Here is a 16,806-nt window from a genome sequence, read left to right on the forward strand (position 1 = left end):
TTTACTTGTAGTGATTGATTGTTTACTTATACTTGTATTGATGTTTACTTGTAGTGATTGATTGTTTACTTATACTTGTATTGATGTTTACTTGTAGTGATTGATTGTTTACTTATACTTGTATTGATGTTTACTTGTAGTGATTGATTGTTTACTTATACTTGTATTGATGTTTACTTGTAGTGATTGATTGTTTACTTAAATTGATGTTTAGATTAATGGTTAATATAAACATAAAACAAAAAGATGAGGGATTGTGGTAGAATAAATCTTTATACTATGTAACTAGTTATGAGATTGGTGAGTGAACCAATAGGTGGTCGTAAGAATGTTAGGAATGTATCTCGCTCTGTTAAAGCTGGGAGTCCGTTGTCCACCTCCTGTACAGCCCCGGGCTAGAGCACCCTCCTATTGTGAGGTAAATGGAACTCACAGCAGGAGGGGAGCGAGTTGATGCCAGGAGGGCGATTGTGGATGACCAAGGAGATTCAGCGCACAGGGGATTAACTCCAGTTTGTCCATATAAACCAGAGCAAACTTTGAGTCAGGACACTTGTCATCAGAAGCTCTGCCCGAAGGAATGAACGCGTACCACGAGTACGGCGCTGCGGAGAAGACATCGACCAACCAAGAGGGACTATGCGGATAGAGTTATCTGGTCCATTGAGTTAAACGGTAGTTATAGTATTGTAGTACCTATTAGATTGAAACAAGTGAATTAGGAGTTAATAAAGTCTGGATCTGTTGTAAACCTGTTTTCCGGTCATTGGTCTTCAGTCCCAATCCACTTCCACGACAGGACCATAAGGCCACGCCCCCGAAGAGCAGTGATTTTTCAGGACATCAAGAGCGATGAGATGGCACTAGCTGATAGGATTGGGGACGCAGACGTCATCGGATGACGTCAGCCTTGAGTACAAAATAACACTTTCCCAGACATTCTCTCTCTTGTGGTGGGACAGTCTCAATGAACGGTAGAAGTTACGAGCTCTCCTCGCTTGGTTTGGGGTTTGGTGGCGAACGGTCATGTTCCGACGCGTTCTCTCGGCTTCTGCATTGATAGTGTGCAGTTGTGCATCCTCATCTCTCTCAGAGACCAAGGGCAGTCGTTACAAACAGTTGAGGTGACTGGCTCTTGTGCGGGGGGGGGGGGGGGGGGGGATTCATTGACGAGCACATGAACATTTTATAGTGCTCTTGCGCCGGGGACATTGGAGGTCTGGATGATCGTGAGGAGGGGCGGTAGTGGCTTGTGGACTTGGGTGCGCTTGGCTCATGGTTCTGTGATGGCTGGGGGCCGTGGTGAGTGAACTGGAGTGTTCCAGGCCTGTGGTGTTTTTCCCACGCACAGTGCTTTTCCCGACCACAAGACTTCGCATCAACCGAGGTGTTTTTCCCATGCAAGGACGGAGGGCCTGTTGCGATCCGGGAAGGAACAAAAGGGACCAGAGCTAAGTGCCCACACACAATTTATTTTCACCAGTTATTTTTCCCTTTGTTTGTGCGGTATACGAGTCTGTACGGAGACGTCCCATTTAGGAATCTAAGTTTTGCCATGTGTTATTTTGTTGCTGGCATTTCTTCAATAAAGCCAGTATTTTTGTACATTTTAAATCCTGTGTCAGCTTGCATTAATCATCGAAGGTTCGAAGACGTCTGGTGGAACCCGTGAAGGTAAGCTCTTTACCCTCCCCAGAATATCTGTGGAAGATCATGCTCACACCATCACATTCCACAGATGCCCCAATGGTTGTCCGGTGGGCTATAATCCAGTGGGCTCTGCGGAATTCGCGTATTCTCTGCTATATTTTGACTGAACACCTCGGAGTGTTAAGCTAAATCAGCTATCTGTCCGAGACCGGTCTTTATCAACAACGGACACGGCAACTGGTGTCAGGAGTGTGGGATTTGAATTTGACGGCCCGAGGGATGAGAGTCGACACCCGCTGGGTGCAAATTGCGCTCAGCATTCGGATTCAAAATTTTTCATAGTACCAGGGCATCAAATTCTTCCTCAGTCAATTGGTGTGCGAAGCACAGCATCGTTCTCTCGGAAAATGTAAATTTTCTTTTTGTCTGAGGTAAAATACGTGCGCGGGAAATCCGCCGGCCAGCACGTAATGGTGGATGGCCGTAATGGCGGCCGGCTAGCACGTAATGGCGGAGCTCGGCATAGCCGAGTGGATGGAGGATCCCAAAGAGTGTGGAAGCGAGCCGGAGATAGAGGGGTTCGAGGATAGGAGTGGAACTTCCCTCATCCCGAGCATGAGCCCACCCCACTTTCCTACTAAGGAGCCGGGAACAATGGGAATGGGTGCGATGGCCGACCAGGTCTAGTTACAAATGTTAATGGAACAAATGAGGGGAATGAGTGAACGAATGGAAAATAATGAGGGAAATAAGAGGGGATATTATTCGAAATAGGGAATGGATGGGTAGAATGATTGCTAAATTGGATGCCGTAGTGAACAAAGAATGTACAGATGAAAAAAACGAAAACCCAAAGAGAACAAACGAATGAAATAAAGAAAGAACAAAATAATGAAATTTGGGCACAGGAGGGGAAATGATTCTTTAAAGATATCCTGAGTGAACAAATTCATCCTCAGAATGAGCGTGGGGAACAAATGGAAGGCAAACTTGATGGAATGGAGGGAAGGAACAAACGATTTGAAGGAAAAATTGAGGGAACAACACAAGAAATGGGGAACAAATTGACAAAGTAGCACGGGAAGAGATGGCATTGAAGAGGGTGAAACCCAAGCCGATACCATTGGTGCACAGGAGAGGGATCGAAGTAAATAGGGGAAACTCAAATTTAAATGGGGAATGTTTGGCTGGAAAGGACCTGGAAGTTTGTCGGGCGTGTGTGGATGCCGCAATGCACCAGCAGGGGGAGGAATTGGAAATTGTGCTTCACCAGGGCGGTGGTTTGCAACAGGTAAAGGAATTGGAGGTCCGTGTTACAGAACCTGACCGGGTGTGTAAAGCTAAAGACCTATAGAGGCCAGAATTGAATGGGGATGATGAGGTTAATGATTTCACACGGGGGCGGCTGGAAACCTTGGACAGCACCATCGAGGAAGAGGTTGCTCGAGTCCAAGAGAGTCTGGGGGATGAGGTGAGTCGGTCCGTGGAATATCCCCAGGACGAGATGAAGGTGACCGAGGGGACCCTCACCATGAGCAACAATTAGGCACCAGAGGCTCCGAAACTGGATACCCAGAAGGGGGGTGTTTTGGGCCCAAGCTGGACTCGGATGTGGAAGAGTCGGTGGATAGAGCCTTGGAAAAACTGGTCCCCATAGTAAATTTGGAACAGCTGAAGGGAGGGGCAGAAAAACCCGAAGAAGAGGTTGTCACCGGCAGCTGCGGTGGTTGGGCACACGAGGCCAAACGTTTTAAAAGGAAATTTAAATTTAAATGAGAGTTCAATTTGGAACAGCCTTGGAGGGGATTGGTCCGCAGGCTGCGGAATTCGGACCAAGTGAGGTCATTGGGGTTGGGCTCGTGGGACATTGCCCCACTTGAAAATTGGTTTATGCCAGGCAGCTGGGGGGCTGTGCTGGCTAGATTTGGGCATGGGGTCCGACCATGGTTGTCGTGGCATAACCTGGGCCCGACTGAGGGTCTGGTGGAGTGTGGCGTCCCTTGTCCATCGGGGCGCCGTCCGATCGAGTGTCTCAGGCCGGCAGGGTCACTGGACCCTGGTGGGGGTTAAGACCTCCGGGGGGTCCGAGTTGGTTTCTCACAGGCACCTGGTATGGTGTATTATGAGGACCACTAGGGGGAGGTGTTGTCAGTCACACTTTGGTGGTGGCACCACGGACGGCCAACAAGGGCCTAATCTGGTGACCGCCCGGGCATGCGGCCTGACGGCCTCTCCCTGAGACTCTGGGACAGCCAGCATGTGGTGACCTGCCATGCTGTGCTTGTCTTTGGACGTGGGTCGAACTGCATGGACAGGGATGGATTATAGCCCACCGGACAATCATTGGGGTATCTGTGGAACGTGATGGTGTGAGCATGATCTTCCACAGATATTCTGTTGTGATTTGTGGACCCTCGGCTTGGGAAGAGAGCCATGGGGTTGAATCGGGAAATTGGAATGAGCCGAGCATACGGGGCCATGCTTGGCTGGCAAGTGTATGGAGAAGCACCCTTCTTTGGTGAAAATCGTGAAATGTGAAAAATAATTGGCATGGGTAATCTGAGGGTTAGATGCGAATTTAAGGGTGAACTTTGTGAGGCCAGGTGGACCCAGGTGCGCTTGGGCCCATGGTTACTTGACGGCTGGGGGCCGTGCTGAGTGAACTGGAGCGTTCCAGGCCTGTGGTGTTATTCCTCGCGCACAGTGCTGTTCCCGCGCACGGACTTCGCGCCAACCTCAGGGGTTTTTCCCACGCAAGGACGGATGCACACACACACACATATATATATATACACACACACACACACACACACACACACACACACACACACACACACACACACACACACACACACATTTTGTTTAACAAAATGATGATGAAACCCCAACAAGGGCAAAACCAGCGCGGTAACTGAGTTTTGCATACACGTGACAGTATCTGAATTTAACATCCATAATGACGCACTGCTGGAGCTTTGCAAACAATGCGGACATGCATGGTGATGACGTCATGACGTTCACTCATTAGGTTGGAGCACCAAATTACAGATACATATATATATATATATATATATATATATATATATATATATATATATATATATATATATATATATATATATATATATACATATATACATATATATATATATATATACATATATACATATATATATATATATATATACATATATATATATACATATATATATATATACATATATATATATATATATATATATATATATATATATATATATATATATATAATCAACGACATAACAGCATGACGAGCGCTGTCCCGATCTCCTGTGGACCGAAGTCCTAGACCAAAGCGTCACCTCCGACCCGGAGGCCTCAGCCCGGCCACTCTGTCGACAGACAGAGATTTATTCATTGGTCCCCATAGGCTAAACATCAAGCAGAGCCGCCAATCCAGATTTCGGGCTTATTGACCCTCGTCAGGACGGCATACTGCAAAAAAATCTAAACAATGAGGACCAAAATCGTCTATTAAGATTAAAGCTAGGAGGTGCCTTGATCATATATATATAATATATATATATATAGTATATATATATATATATATATATATATATATATATATATATATATATATATATATATATATATATATATATATATATATATATATATATATATATATCACCACTTTTGGTGGTAGCCAGTATTACAAATAATATTCCTCATTAAAAAGGTACTCCTGCCCAGAATGCGGTAGTGCCCGCCAGTACTACATCAATGGAGCAGCCATGTGTCCGACTAATCAAACAAGCAATGAAAGTTCAGTTCAGGTTTCTAAAAATAAATAAACATGAAAATGAAAATGGATTGTTCATTATGAAAAATATTATTTAAGGATAACTTTTTCAGCAGATCGATAGGTTCATTCAAGCAAATTGGCTTACTCAAAATCACTCCTATCAAAATACTTGCCTCAATTTCAACATGCTTGGCTTCATGAAGTGTAGTAAAATGAACACTTTGAATCCCACTTTCATGCAGCAAGAAAGTTTCATCAGTAATTTTCAGATGTCCAGAGTCATTGGTTTGCTTTACTGAAAGCTGCATCGGCATACTTCGATCTCTTTCCAGAAGAGGTGTGCCATCAGTCAAAGTCACTTGTACCTAGACATGTGTGAGAAAGATGAGAGCATAACAAGCTTCAACCAACATCTGGCTCAGAGAGGTATTATTTTATTTGCTTTATATAACCTGATGCTCCTCAGCTACTCGGTAACTGTTATATCAGAAAAAGGACAAGATCCTCTTACATAATTACCTCAATCACCGAAAGTGGACAGATATTATGTTTTCACCACTATCAGGACATATCTATAATCGAAGATTCGCAAGTATATTACAGGTCACATTTTTACTCTGATCTTTATGAAGCAACCACCTGGTGGGGCGTAAATTCTCTATGTAAATGTATACTGTGTAGCGCCAACTAGTGGTGGTGTCAAAGGGTATCAGTAAACAACTTCCTTTTTTTATATTCTGGGCAAAGCTGAGATTAAAGCAATCTTCGGCTGAGGTTAGAGCAATCTTCGCCCAGGCAAATTTGTCCTCCTCCCCTTCCTCTACACTCCCCTACCCCTTCCCCACCACTCCTCCTCCCTTCCCCTTCCCTCTCGCTTACCCCCTCCTTCACCCAAACCCTCCCCTCTCACTTCCCACCAACCCCTCGCCCTCTCCCTCCCCCATCCACTCCACCCCCACCCCCACCACCCCTTCTCCACCCTCTCCCCCTCCCAACCGCCCTCCCCCCATCCCTGAACAATGTACTTCAGGTATTACTACATAAATGCCTGATCCCTGTAAATACATGGAACCATTAATAAATGGTTGAAACACAGCTTGTCTTGACTCATCCTGTCTGTCCTGATGGTGGCACACGCCAAATGATCGATTGGTTAATCAAGCGATTTGGCTACAGATATTGCAGCACGTGAATTTCTTGGTTCTACCTGGCCAATTAATCAATATCTGTCACATCACTGTCGGCACAATACCCATTCATAACGGTAACCTCCCTGGTCATGGTAACATGGCTTTGGACCTGGGAGCCAGCTCAAGGTTAACGGTGTGGGAGGTGATCGTGGTCTTCAAAGACTTGCCGCCCTCTGAAGTTATCCACAGGTGACGAATGTAACATTATTAAGGTGTTTAGGAAGATCGTTTATGTCCAAAATTGTATTACATTAGCATTTATAAGAAGAGAAGGCATCGGTAATGAAACAATTAGAAATCCTATAATGTTGCACTTACATAACCTGTGTAGTTGCAGCCAGGCTTAAACGAATCTGGAGAGTTAATGAAGCCGATTCGGTAGCGGTGGTAAGAAATGCGGATAGACTGCGCTGCCATCTTCACGATTCCTGCAGAAAGCAAAATGAATGTTTATATAACATCAAACGATGTAGAAACTATGCAAGCAGTGAAAAGTTTGTTGCTCTACAAAATGAATGCTGAGATCTCCAAAGGTGTTTAATTGTGGTAAAGCATTACCTGTCAAATCCTCCATAATATCCACTCTTATCTTCAAGTTATTTGGTTGATCTCCTTCCAACATCTCTAAGATTTCATCGTTCGTGAAAGCAAAATCCACAGAGCCATTGAACTGGAATAAAAAAAGAGTGCAAGATCAATGTTTAAATGAATAGAGAAAGATAATATGATGTGATATAATAAATATGATAATAACGACATAAATATGATATTATAATATTATTGATAATAACATATTATTATTGCTTAATAATAATAATTATTAATATTTAATATTGATAATGAAAATATCTAATTAATAAATTAAATTAATAAATAAAATAAAATAAAAATTAATAAATAATATTTAATATTGATTTTAAAAAAATTCATTAAAATTAATTTTTTTTAAAAAGAATATTGATAATAATATGATATATTAATGATGTTATTAATTAATATTATTAATAATATGATCATATGATAATATATAATATAATAAATAAAATACGATAATAATAATAAAGATATAATATGATAATAACGACAGGAAAAACTGGCTTCACTCGGTCGAGAGCATACCACCAGGCTGAACAGTCCGTGTTTTGTATCCCACTGATAGGCCGGATCTGGATTCAGACGTGAACCAAAATCTAATCGGCTTGTTCTTGTCACCTAACCAATTCATCCCCCAAGTTTAGTCATAACTCGTCCACTACTTTTTGAAATATCATGTTACATAATCGCTTTTCGACCGATCTCTCAATGGTGAAGAATCACTTAAAAAAATTAATTCTCGTATTTGAATCCATATCCGGATGATCTTCACCAAAATTGAATCAATTCTTCCTTGTCAGACACCAACCAGTGCACCAAGTTTCATCCAAATCCATCCATAACTTTTTGAGATATCGTACTATATATCATTTTTGGCCCAAGCTCTCAATGGTGAAGAATCACTTAAAAAATTATACTAGCCCGATCCGAATCCGGATCTTCATCAAAATCTAATCATTTCGTCCTGGTCACATCCACTACCTCTCTGCCAAATTTCGTCCGAATCCGTCCACAACTTTGAGATATTCTGTTCACAGACAAACAGGGGTGAAAACCTTACCACCATCCATCCACCTTTGGTGGTGGAGGTAACAATGTGACTGTAACTGTTGAGATATTTACAAATTAGACAGGACGAACAATTTCTGAATATGTTGCACAACTGAGAGCTTCAGAGGTCATGGTTCAAAGATATGATGAATCAGAGGGTGAAACCTAGACTAATGGAAAATGGGGTGGAAGGGAAAGGGCAGCGGAGAAAAAATATGCAATTAAAACCTAATTGTGAGATGAGCTACTGGCACCATTAATGAGAACAGAAAAGCTTCTGGTTAACTCTGTTAGTGGTGTATTTAAAGTAACCAGTCAGACTGCTTGGTTGTATCTTGGGGTGAAATAGCTGGTGTGACTGTTGTTTATTAAAAACAAAGACACTTTATAGTTGCTTTTTTCCATTGTGTACATTTTCCATTTCGATTTTCCATTTTTAAGTGATTCTTCACCATTGAGAGATGGGGCCAAAAACGATACAAAGCATGATATTTCAAAAAGTTGTGGATGAGTTCTGATAAGTTGGTTCGGTGACAAGAACAAGCCGATTCGATTTTGGTTCAGGTCTGAATCCAGATCCGGCCTATCAGTGGGATACAAGACATAATTAACTGTTCAGCCTGACAGAGGTTTGCGCTCTGCCAAGTGCTGTTAGGGTACCATACCTTACAGGCTGGGAACCTATTGGTTTTTTTTTTTTGTTGTTGTTATGTTTATTATTCTTGTTCTATATGGTTACTTGCAAAATTTAAGATTCACAAGTATATTGGTTGCCCTGGTCTGATTCTGTCGTTTGTCTGTGTTTGAATGTCAATCGTCTGCAGGTCACAATTTCAAACCGATCTTCATGAAACTTCAGCAAATGATAGACTTGTTTTAACAACTTGGCAATTTTAGGTTAACAACTTGATCTTGGGATTTCGCAAGTAAAGTGCTATGCATAACATCTTTCATGTTATTATTCTTCCATCGCCGGTTTTTAGGTTTATTCCATTTTAAATTGATTTTCTCTGCAACCACTTGTCCGATTGACACAAAACTTTCAACATAGGAGTGACTACTCATGTATATATTTTATTCATGATAATTATGGAGTCATAGGTCAGGTGGATTGGTCACGATGTTGGAAAAAAGTAAAAACTGTGACCCTCTTCTCTGAAACCGCTCCATGGAAAAAAATTGAATCTTGGCACACGTCAAGCACTCCCCATGGGGAATGTGTTGCTACTGTTAGGGATTCGTCACTTCCGCTGTTGTGGTTCTCATCCACTGTAAACATTTTTGGTTGCATGTACGATTATTGTTATCGTTTAGGTGAAATAGAGATAACTGTTTTCGAAAGGTAAAAAAAGTTAGTGTTTTAAAAGAAACCGGAAACCGGACGAAGAAGAAGAGGAAGAAGAGGAGGAAAAGGAGGCGGAGCGAGAGAGGTTGGAAGCAGAAGCCGAGCTGCTTGGAGGTCTTGAACAAACGCTGACGAATGGGGGTCACGAGTGAGCTTTGGGTTTCCTGGGAAAGGGATTCCTTCGACAGAGTTGTTATCGCTGTGACAGATAAACCTGTGTGACAGGTTTTGCGGTTGATTCCGAAGAGAATCATTGGAGTGCCATTACGTCTCGAGAACGGACCGTTGGCCATTTGGCCTCGTGCCTGATTTCGCATCGCTCGAGGCTTTTCACCTCGCTTCAACCATTTCAGCGCATCCAGACGTAACCTGGTGTGTGTGTGTGTGTGTGTGTGTGTGTGTGTGTGTGTGTGTGTGTGTGTGTGTGTGTGTGTGTGTGTGTGTGTGTGTGTGTGTAACGTGGATTTTGAGTGGGAATTTGCGGTTCATCGATTGGGAGCCGTTGAACGTCCATACCCGAAGGTGTGTTTTCCCAGTCGCCTCTTGAGGGTACCTTTGCCTATCTTTGGCAGTGTGACTGTCAACCGAGCGGGATTCTGGTCTCGATACAACATTGTTCTGACGATCACTGGAGCGTGGATCGACTTTGGCTTGAAGCCGGGACAGAGACATTGGGAATGTTATTTTCGCTCACTTGGAGCACAGCGAGTTATATTGTACGAAACTGATGGTACCATCATAGGAATGATATATTGGTTGTACAATTGATTAATATTGTTATTGTATTGTTATTCTTGTGTGACCTTAATACAATACTTGTTTGTTTGTAACAATTGGTGTGGTTTCACCATTGATCTTTGACATATAGAACACCACATCTTTCTGCCGTGACTCCTCTCAAGGCTGGGAGATACACTGTGACCGGAGTTCGGGGAGGAGCATGTAACAGAAATTTGGGGCCTCGTCTGGGATAGAATTCCCTAACATTCCCAAAATTCCCAAATTTGGAATTTTCTAACATTCCCAAATTTTTCAAAATTTGAAAAAAAAATTGTGTGAAGGTTAACAGGTGCTAATTGATAGTCACCATGGTGTTTGACGCAGAAATGTTTACGGCGTCCCCTAATGAGGCACAGTTCCAGGCATTAAAAAGATCGGAACTCATGATATTGCACAAATATTTTAACTTGGAGGTCCGAGTTAATATGAAGAAAGCAGAGATGCAGACATTGGTGGTAGAGTCTTAAATGGGACAAGGAACATGGGAAGAGGTAGCCTTGGATTGGTTACCAGAGGAAAAAGGAAATGTGGAGCTCCGGAAAATGGAGATGCAACTGCAGAGCCAGGAAAGGTTAGAAGAGAGAAGAGCAGGGGAAAGAGGAGATGAAAGGAGAGCTGAAAAGGAACTCGAGGAGAGAAGAGCAGAGGAAAGAGCAGAGGAAAGGAGAGCCAAAAGGGAGTTAAAGGAATGTGACATGGAGTATCAGAAGGAACTTAAACTCAAGGAGCTGGAATTACTGGGAGAACGGAGAGAAGTAGTATCCATGCCGGCTAGTTCGCCAACGAGTGAGAACTCTTGGGATGTTGGTAGGTATGGGAAGCTGGTTCCACCCTTCAATGAAAAGGAGGTAGCCAAGTTCTTTTTACATTTTGAGAAAGTGGCTCAAATGCTAAAATGGCCTGTGGGGTCCTGGACTATGTTAGTGCAAAGTGTTCTGGTGAGTAAAGCTCAAGATATCTATTCGGCTTTACCGATTGACCAATGTGCAGATTATGAGATAGTGAAGAAAGCCATTCTCAAAGCCTATGAATTGGTCCCTGAAGCTTACCGGCAAAAATTCAGGAATGCCAGGAAGAGGGAGAGTGAGACCCATGTGGAGTTTGCCAGAATGAAGGAAACCATGTTTGATATGTGGTGTGACTCGAAGGAGATTGGGAAAGACTTCAACCTGTTACGACAATTGATCTTGGTGGAGGAATTCAAACAGTGTGTCCACGTGGACATTAAAGTACATCTGGATGAGAAGAAAGTACCAGAGTTGTATGAGGCAGCAACTGTGGCAGATGACTTTGCTTTGACACACAGGATGGGGTTCCACAAACCTAACTTCCCGCCTCGAGTTAGCCAGGGGAGTTACAGAAAATCAGGTTCGGAGAACAAATTTTCATGGAGGCGGCCGAGAGAGGACTATGGGGACAAATCTGATACCGCGATTTTTAGGGATCAGAAGACTACAGTTCCAAGACAGACTTATCTTCCGGGGGGCCCGAGGCAGACCACGAGTTTTTCCTCTGGGCCAACTTGCGCTTTTTGCAAGAAACCTGGGCATTTGATGTCCCAAAGTTACGCCCTGAAAAGGAAAAATCAGGAGCGGAGTCAAACAAGTGCAACTCTGAATGCATTGGCCAATGCGAGAAATCGTCCTTGGAGGACAGTGCCTTGTGAAGGTTCCCATGCCAAAGTTACGGCATCACAGAACGACCTTGTCCAAGAGGGTTACAAACCTTTTATTTCCGAGGGGTTTGTGTCACTGGATGGGGACTTGACTAACCAGAGACCTGTTAGGGTATTGAGGGACACAGGAGCACATCAATATTTGATGCTTGAAGGCATTTTGCCATTGTCAGAGAAGACGGCAACTGGTGTTAGTGTTATTTTACAGGGGGTTGGTGGCTATGTTAAAGCTCCTCTTCATGTCATCCATTTAGAGTTTGAGTTGGTGTCAGGACCGGTCACTGTGGGGTTACAAGCCACTCTTCCTGTAGAGGGAATCTCTTTTATTATCGGGAATGATTTCGCCGGTGGTCAAGTTTCTGGTCATCCAATGTTGGTTGAAAAGCCCAGTATGGAAAATAACACCGCACAGTTAGAGCAGGAGATTCCGGGTATCTTTCATCCTGTGCAGTGACTCGTGCTATGGGTAGGAAGCGCTCTGAAGAGAAGGAGAAGGAAGGCGATGTGGATTTGGGTTCCTCAGAGGTTTTGGAGGAAAATTCAAAAGAGGAAATGGAGTGTCCGTCGGAGACATCTGGGAACAAGGTTGAACAAACGGTGCTGGTCCGAAAGAGACTTGTTGAAGAACAACACGGAGATTCGGAGATCCGGAGTTTAATTGGTAAAGCCGTTACAGAGGAAGAGGCTATGAAGATACCTGTTGGTTACTTCATGAAAGGGGAAATACTAATGAGAAAATGGAGACCACCGGAGGTGCCAGCAAACGATGAGTGGAAAGTTCATTACCAAATTGTGGTGCGACCGCCGTACCGGAAGGAGATATTGAGTTTGACGCATGAGACACCTTTGGCCGGGCACCTTGAAGTGAACAAGACATGTGACAGAATATTGGTGCATTTTTTCTGGCCAGGATTGTGACGTGATGTGGCGGAGTTCTGTAAATCTTGCCACTCTTGCCAGCTGGTGGGAAAACCTAATCAGAAAGTCCCATCCGCACCTTTAAAACCAATTCCAGCTTTTGAAGAGCCATTCAGCCATGTCATTATTGACTGTGTCGGCCCTTTACCAAAAACTAAGGCTGGACATCAGTATTTGCTGACCATCATGTGCGCATCCACAAGGTTCCCAGAGGCAGTGCCTCTTAGAAAAATTACTGCGGCAGTTATTGCGAAGGCCTTGATTAAATTTTTCACTTTGGTTGGCCGACCTTCGGTCATCCAGTCTGATCAGGGTTCAAATTTCAGGTCAACACTTTTTCAGCAAGTTGTACACCTGTTGGGAGTGGAGCAAGTAAGATCAAGTACTTACCATCCCGAGAGCCAAGGGGCCTTGGAAAGGTTTCACCAGACATTGAATAATATGATCAGAACGTATTGTTTTGAATGTGACAAGGATTGGGATGAAGGAATACCCTTATTGTTGTTTGCTACGAGGGAATCTGTTCAGGAGTCATTGGGGTTCAGTCCTTTTGAACTTGTCTTTGGACATGCAGTGCGAGGACCGTTGAAATTGGTGAAAGAACAGTGGCTACAGGAGGAGTCACAGTCAACAGTGGTAGAGTATGTGTCAACGGTTAGGCAAAGATTGGCAAAGGCTTGTGAAGTTGCGCGAAGAAACATGAAAGTGACACAGGATAAAATGAAAGTGAGACATGACAAGAAATCTCAGATAAGAAATTTCAGTCCTGAGGACCGAGTGTTAGTGTTGCTTCCTGTTCCAAGTCAGCCACTACAGGCTAGATATTTCGGTCCCTATGCAATCGAAAGGAGGGTTAATGAAACAGATTACGTGGTGACAACTCCGGACCGACCGAAAAAGCGGCAGCTGTGTCATGTCAACCGACTGAAGAAATATTATGAGAGGAAGCCTGTGGAAAAAATGGTTCCTGTCTCACCTGTCGTGCCTATAGTCGAGGTGCAAGATAATCCAGAGGTTGAGGCCGGTGTGAAGTTTGAAAACTTTGATGACCAGGCTTGTCCCAGATTGACGAACAGGGAAGTGTTGAGTCATTTAGATGAGAAATTAGGTCATTTGACGAGGGAACAACAAGGACAACTATCCAGCCTAATTTTTGAGTTTGCACATTTGTTCACAGATGTACCTGGTCGTACTGACTTGGTATATCATGATATTGAGGTGGGGGAAGCCACTCCTGTGAAGCAACACCCCTATCGGATGAACCCTGTGAAGATGGAGTATCTTCGGAAGGAGGTTCAGTATATGTTGGAGAATGACATCATCGAACCAAGCAGCAGTGAATGGAGCTCACCATGTGTGTTGGTTCCAAAACCCGATGGCAGTTTTCGCTGTTGTACAGATTTAAAACGGGTTAATGCAGTGACCAAGACCGACTCATATCCCATCCCAAGGAGTGATGACTGTATTGATAGAATAGGCCCACCTAAATTTGTATCTAAATTTGACTTGCTGAAAGGGTATTGGCAGATTCCTCTTACTGATAGAGCCAAGGAAATCTCGGCTTTAGTCACACCAAATGGGTTGTATCAGTACAAGGTTCTTCCCTTTGGATTGAAAAACGGGCCTGCTACATTTCAACGGCTGATTAATACGCTCATTGCAGACCTTGAGAGGGTGGAGGCTTATCTGGATGATGTCATCATCCACACCATGACCATGGAAGATCATATTAAACAAATTCAGGCATTTTTCAAGAAACTGACTGAGGCAGGGTTGACCATCAACTTATCTAAGAGTGAGTTTGTAAAAGCACAGGTGGTGTTCCTAGGCCATGTCGTAGGTCAGGGCCAGGTGCAACCGGTGACAGCCAAGATAGAAGCCATTGATAGCTTCCAAGTTCCAAAAGGGAAGAAGGAGCTTATGAGATTCTTGGGTATGGCTGGTTGGTACTGGCGGTTCTGCAGGAATGTTTCTGATGTGGTAGCCCCTTTAACGAATTTGCTGAGGAAAGAGACCAAGTTTATTTGGGATGACAAATGTCAAGCTGCCTTTGCCCACGTCAAAGCGATATTAATGAGCTCTCCTGTCCTAGCAGCCCCGGATTTTCAAGAACCATTCAAGTTGGCCATTGATGCAAGTGATGTGGGGGCTGGGGCAGTTCTATTGCAGGAAGATGGTGATGGCGTGGATCACCCGGTGTGCTACTATTCGAAAAAGTTTAACAAACATCAGGCAAATTATGCCACCGTGGAAAAAGAGACCCTTGCTCTCCTGCTGGCGCTTCAGCATTATGAGGTGTATCTGGGAACTACTACCTTTCCTATAAAAGTCTTCACTGATCACAACCCCTTAACCTACATTCAAAAAATGAAAAAAATAAAAATCAGAGGTTGATGAGATGGAGTTTGGCTTTGCAGGAGTTCAACTTGGAAATAGAGCATGTCAAGGGCAGGGACAATGTCGTTGCTGATGCTTTATCCAGAGTGAACTAACTTTGGCAATTCCTGTATGTTGTTTGGAAGTTTTGTTGCTTTATTTTGGGGAATATTAATTATTGTTGCTCACGTGAATTGATCATTTGGGGGTTAGTTTTACTTTTGTTTGTTAAAAGAGTTTTTGCATGCAAAGAAAGTTTTCACTATGTTCCAACTTTCTTTCTTGAGGGGGGGGGGAAGTGTTACGGATTCGTCACTTCCGTTGTTGTGGTTCTCATCCACTGTAACCATTTTTCGTTGCATGTACTATTATTGTTATCGTTTAGGGGAAATAGAGATAACTGTTTTCGAAAGGTAAAAAAAGTTAGTGTTTTAAAAGAAACTGGAAACCGGATCAGGAACCGGACGAAGAAGAAGAGGAAGAAGAAGAGGAAAAGGAGGCGGAGCAAGTGAGGTCGGAGCAGAAGCCGAGCTGCTTGGAGGTCTTGAACAAACACTGGCGAACGGGGCTCACGAGTGAGCTTTGGGTTTCCTGGGAAAGGGATTCCTGCGACAGAGTTGTTATCGCTGTGACAGATAAACCTGCGTGACAGGTTTTGCGGTTGATTCCGAAGAGAATCATTGGAGTGCCGTTATGTCTCGAGAACGGACCGTTGGCCATTTGGCCTCGCGCCTGATTTTGCATCGGTCCAGGCTTTTCACCTCGCTTCAGCCATTTCACCGCATCCAGACGTAACCTGGTGTGTGTGTGTGTAACGTGGATTTTGAGTGGGAATTTGCGGTTCGACGATTGGGAGCCGTTGAACGTCCATACCCAAAGGTGTGTTTTCCCAGTCGCCTCTTGAGGGTACCTTTGCCTATCTTTGGCAGTGTGACTGTCAACCGAGCGGGATTCTGGTCTCGATACAACATCGTTCTGACGATCACTGGAGCGTGGATCGACTTTGGCTTGAAGCCGGGACAGAGACATTGGGAATGTTATTTTTGCTCACTTGAAGCACAGCGAGTCATATTGTATGAAACTGATGGTACCACCATAGGAATGATATATTGGTTGTACAATTGTTTAATATTGTTATTGTACTGTTATTCTTGTGTGACCTTAATACAATTCTTGTTTGTTGGTAACAATTGGTGTGGTTTCACCATTGATCGTTGACATATAGAACAACACATCTTTCTGCCGTGACTCCTCTCGAGGCTCGGAGGTACACCGTGACCGGGGTTCGGGGAGGAGCACGTAACACTACTGATGACATTGGTGCCTTCATTATGATGTCATAATTTGCTACGCAGAACGCTTAATCCAATCAGTATGTAAATTATTGAGGGTGATCTGGGGATAAATTATTCAAGGCAATTAAATTGATGATGTCATCCGCCAC

At 43.6% G+C, this 16,806-nt stretch overlaps 1 protein-coding gene across 2 annotated transcripts in view; it reads right to left on the reverse strand.

The window, feature by feature from the left end:
- Window positions 1–16,806, reverse strand: part of LOC137432558 (CD109 antigen) — a 166,083-nt gene that overhangs the window by 108,299 nt on the left and 40,978 nt on the right. For both annotated transcript variants that reach the window (XM_078783356.1, XM_078783357.1), the window contains exons 10-12: window positions 7,183–7,294; window positions 6,943–7,052; window positions 5,608–5,799 (exon numbers count right to left, since the gene is read on the reverse strand). In XM_078783356.1, coding sequence (XP_078639482.1) covers window positions 5,608–5,799; window positions 6,943–7,052; window positions 7,183–7,294 — 414 coding nt within the window. The remainder of the gene's footprint in view (window positions 1–5,607; window positions 5,800–6,942; window positions 7,053–7,182; window positions 7,295–16,806) is intronic.

This window comes from Myxine glutinosa, chromosome 8 (assembly GCF_964187855.1).
Source record: "Myxine glutinosa chromosome 8, kmMyxGlut1.1, whole genome shotgun sequence".
NCBI lineage: Eukaryota > Metazoa > Chordata > Myxini > Myxiniformes > Myxinidae > Myxine > Myxine glutinosa.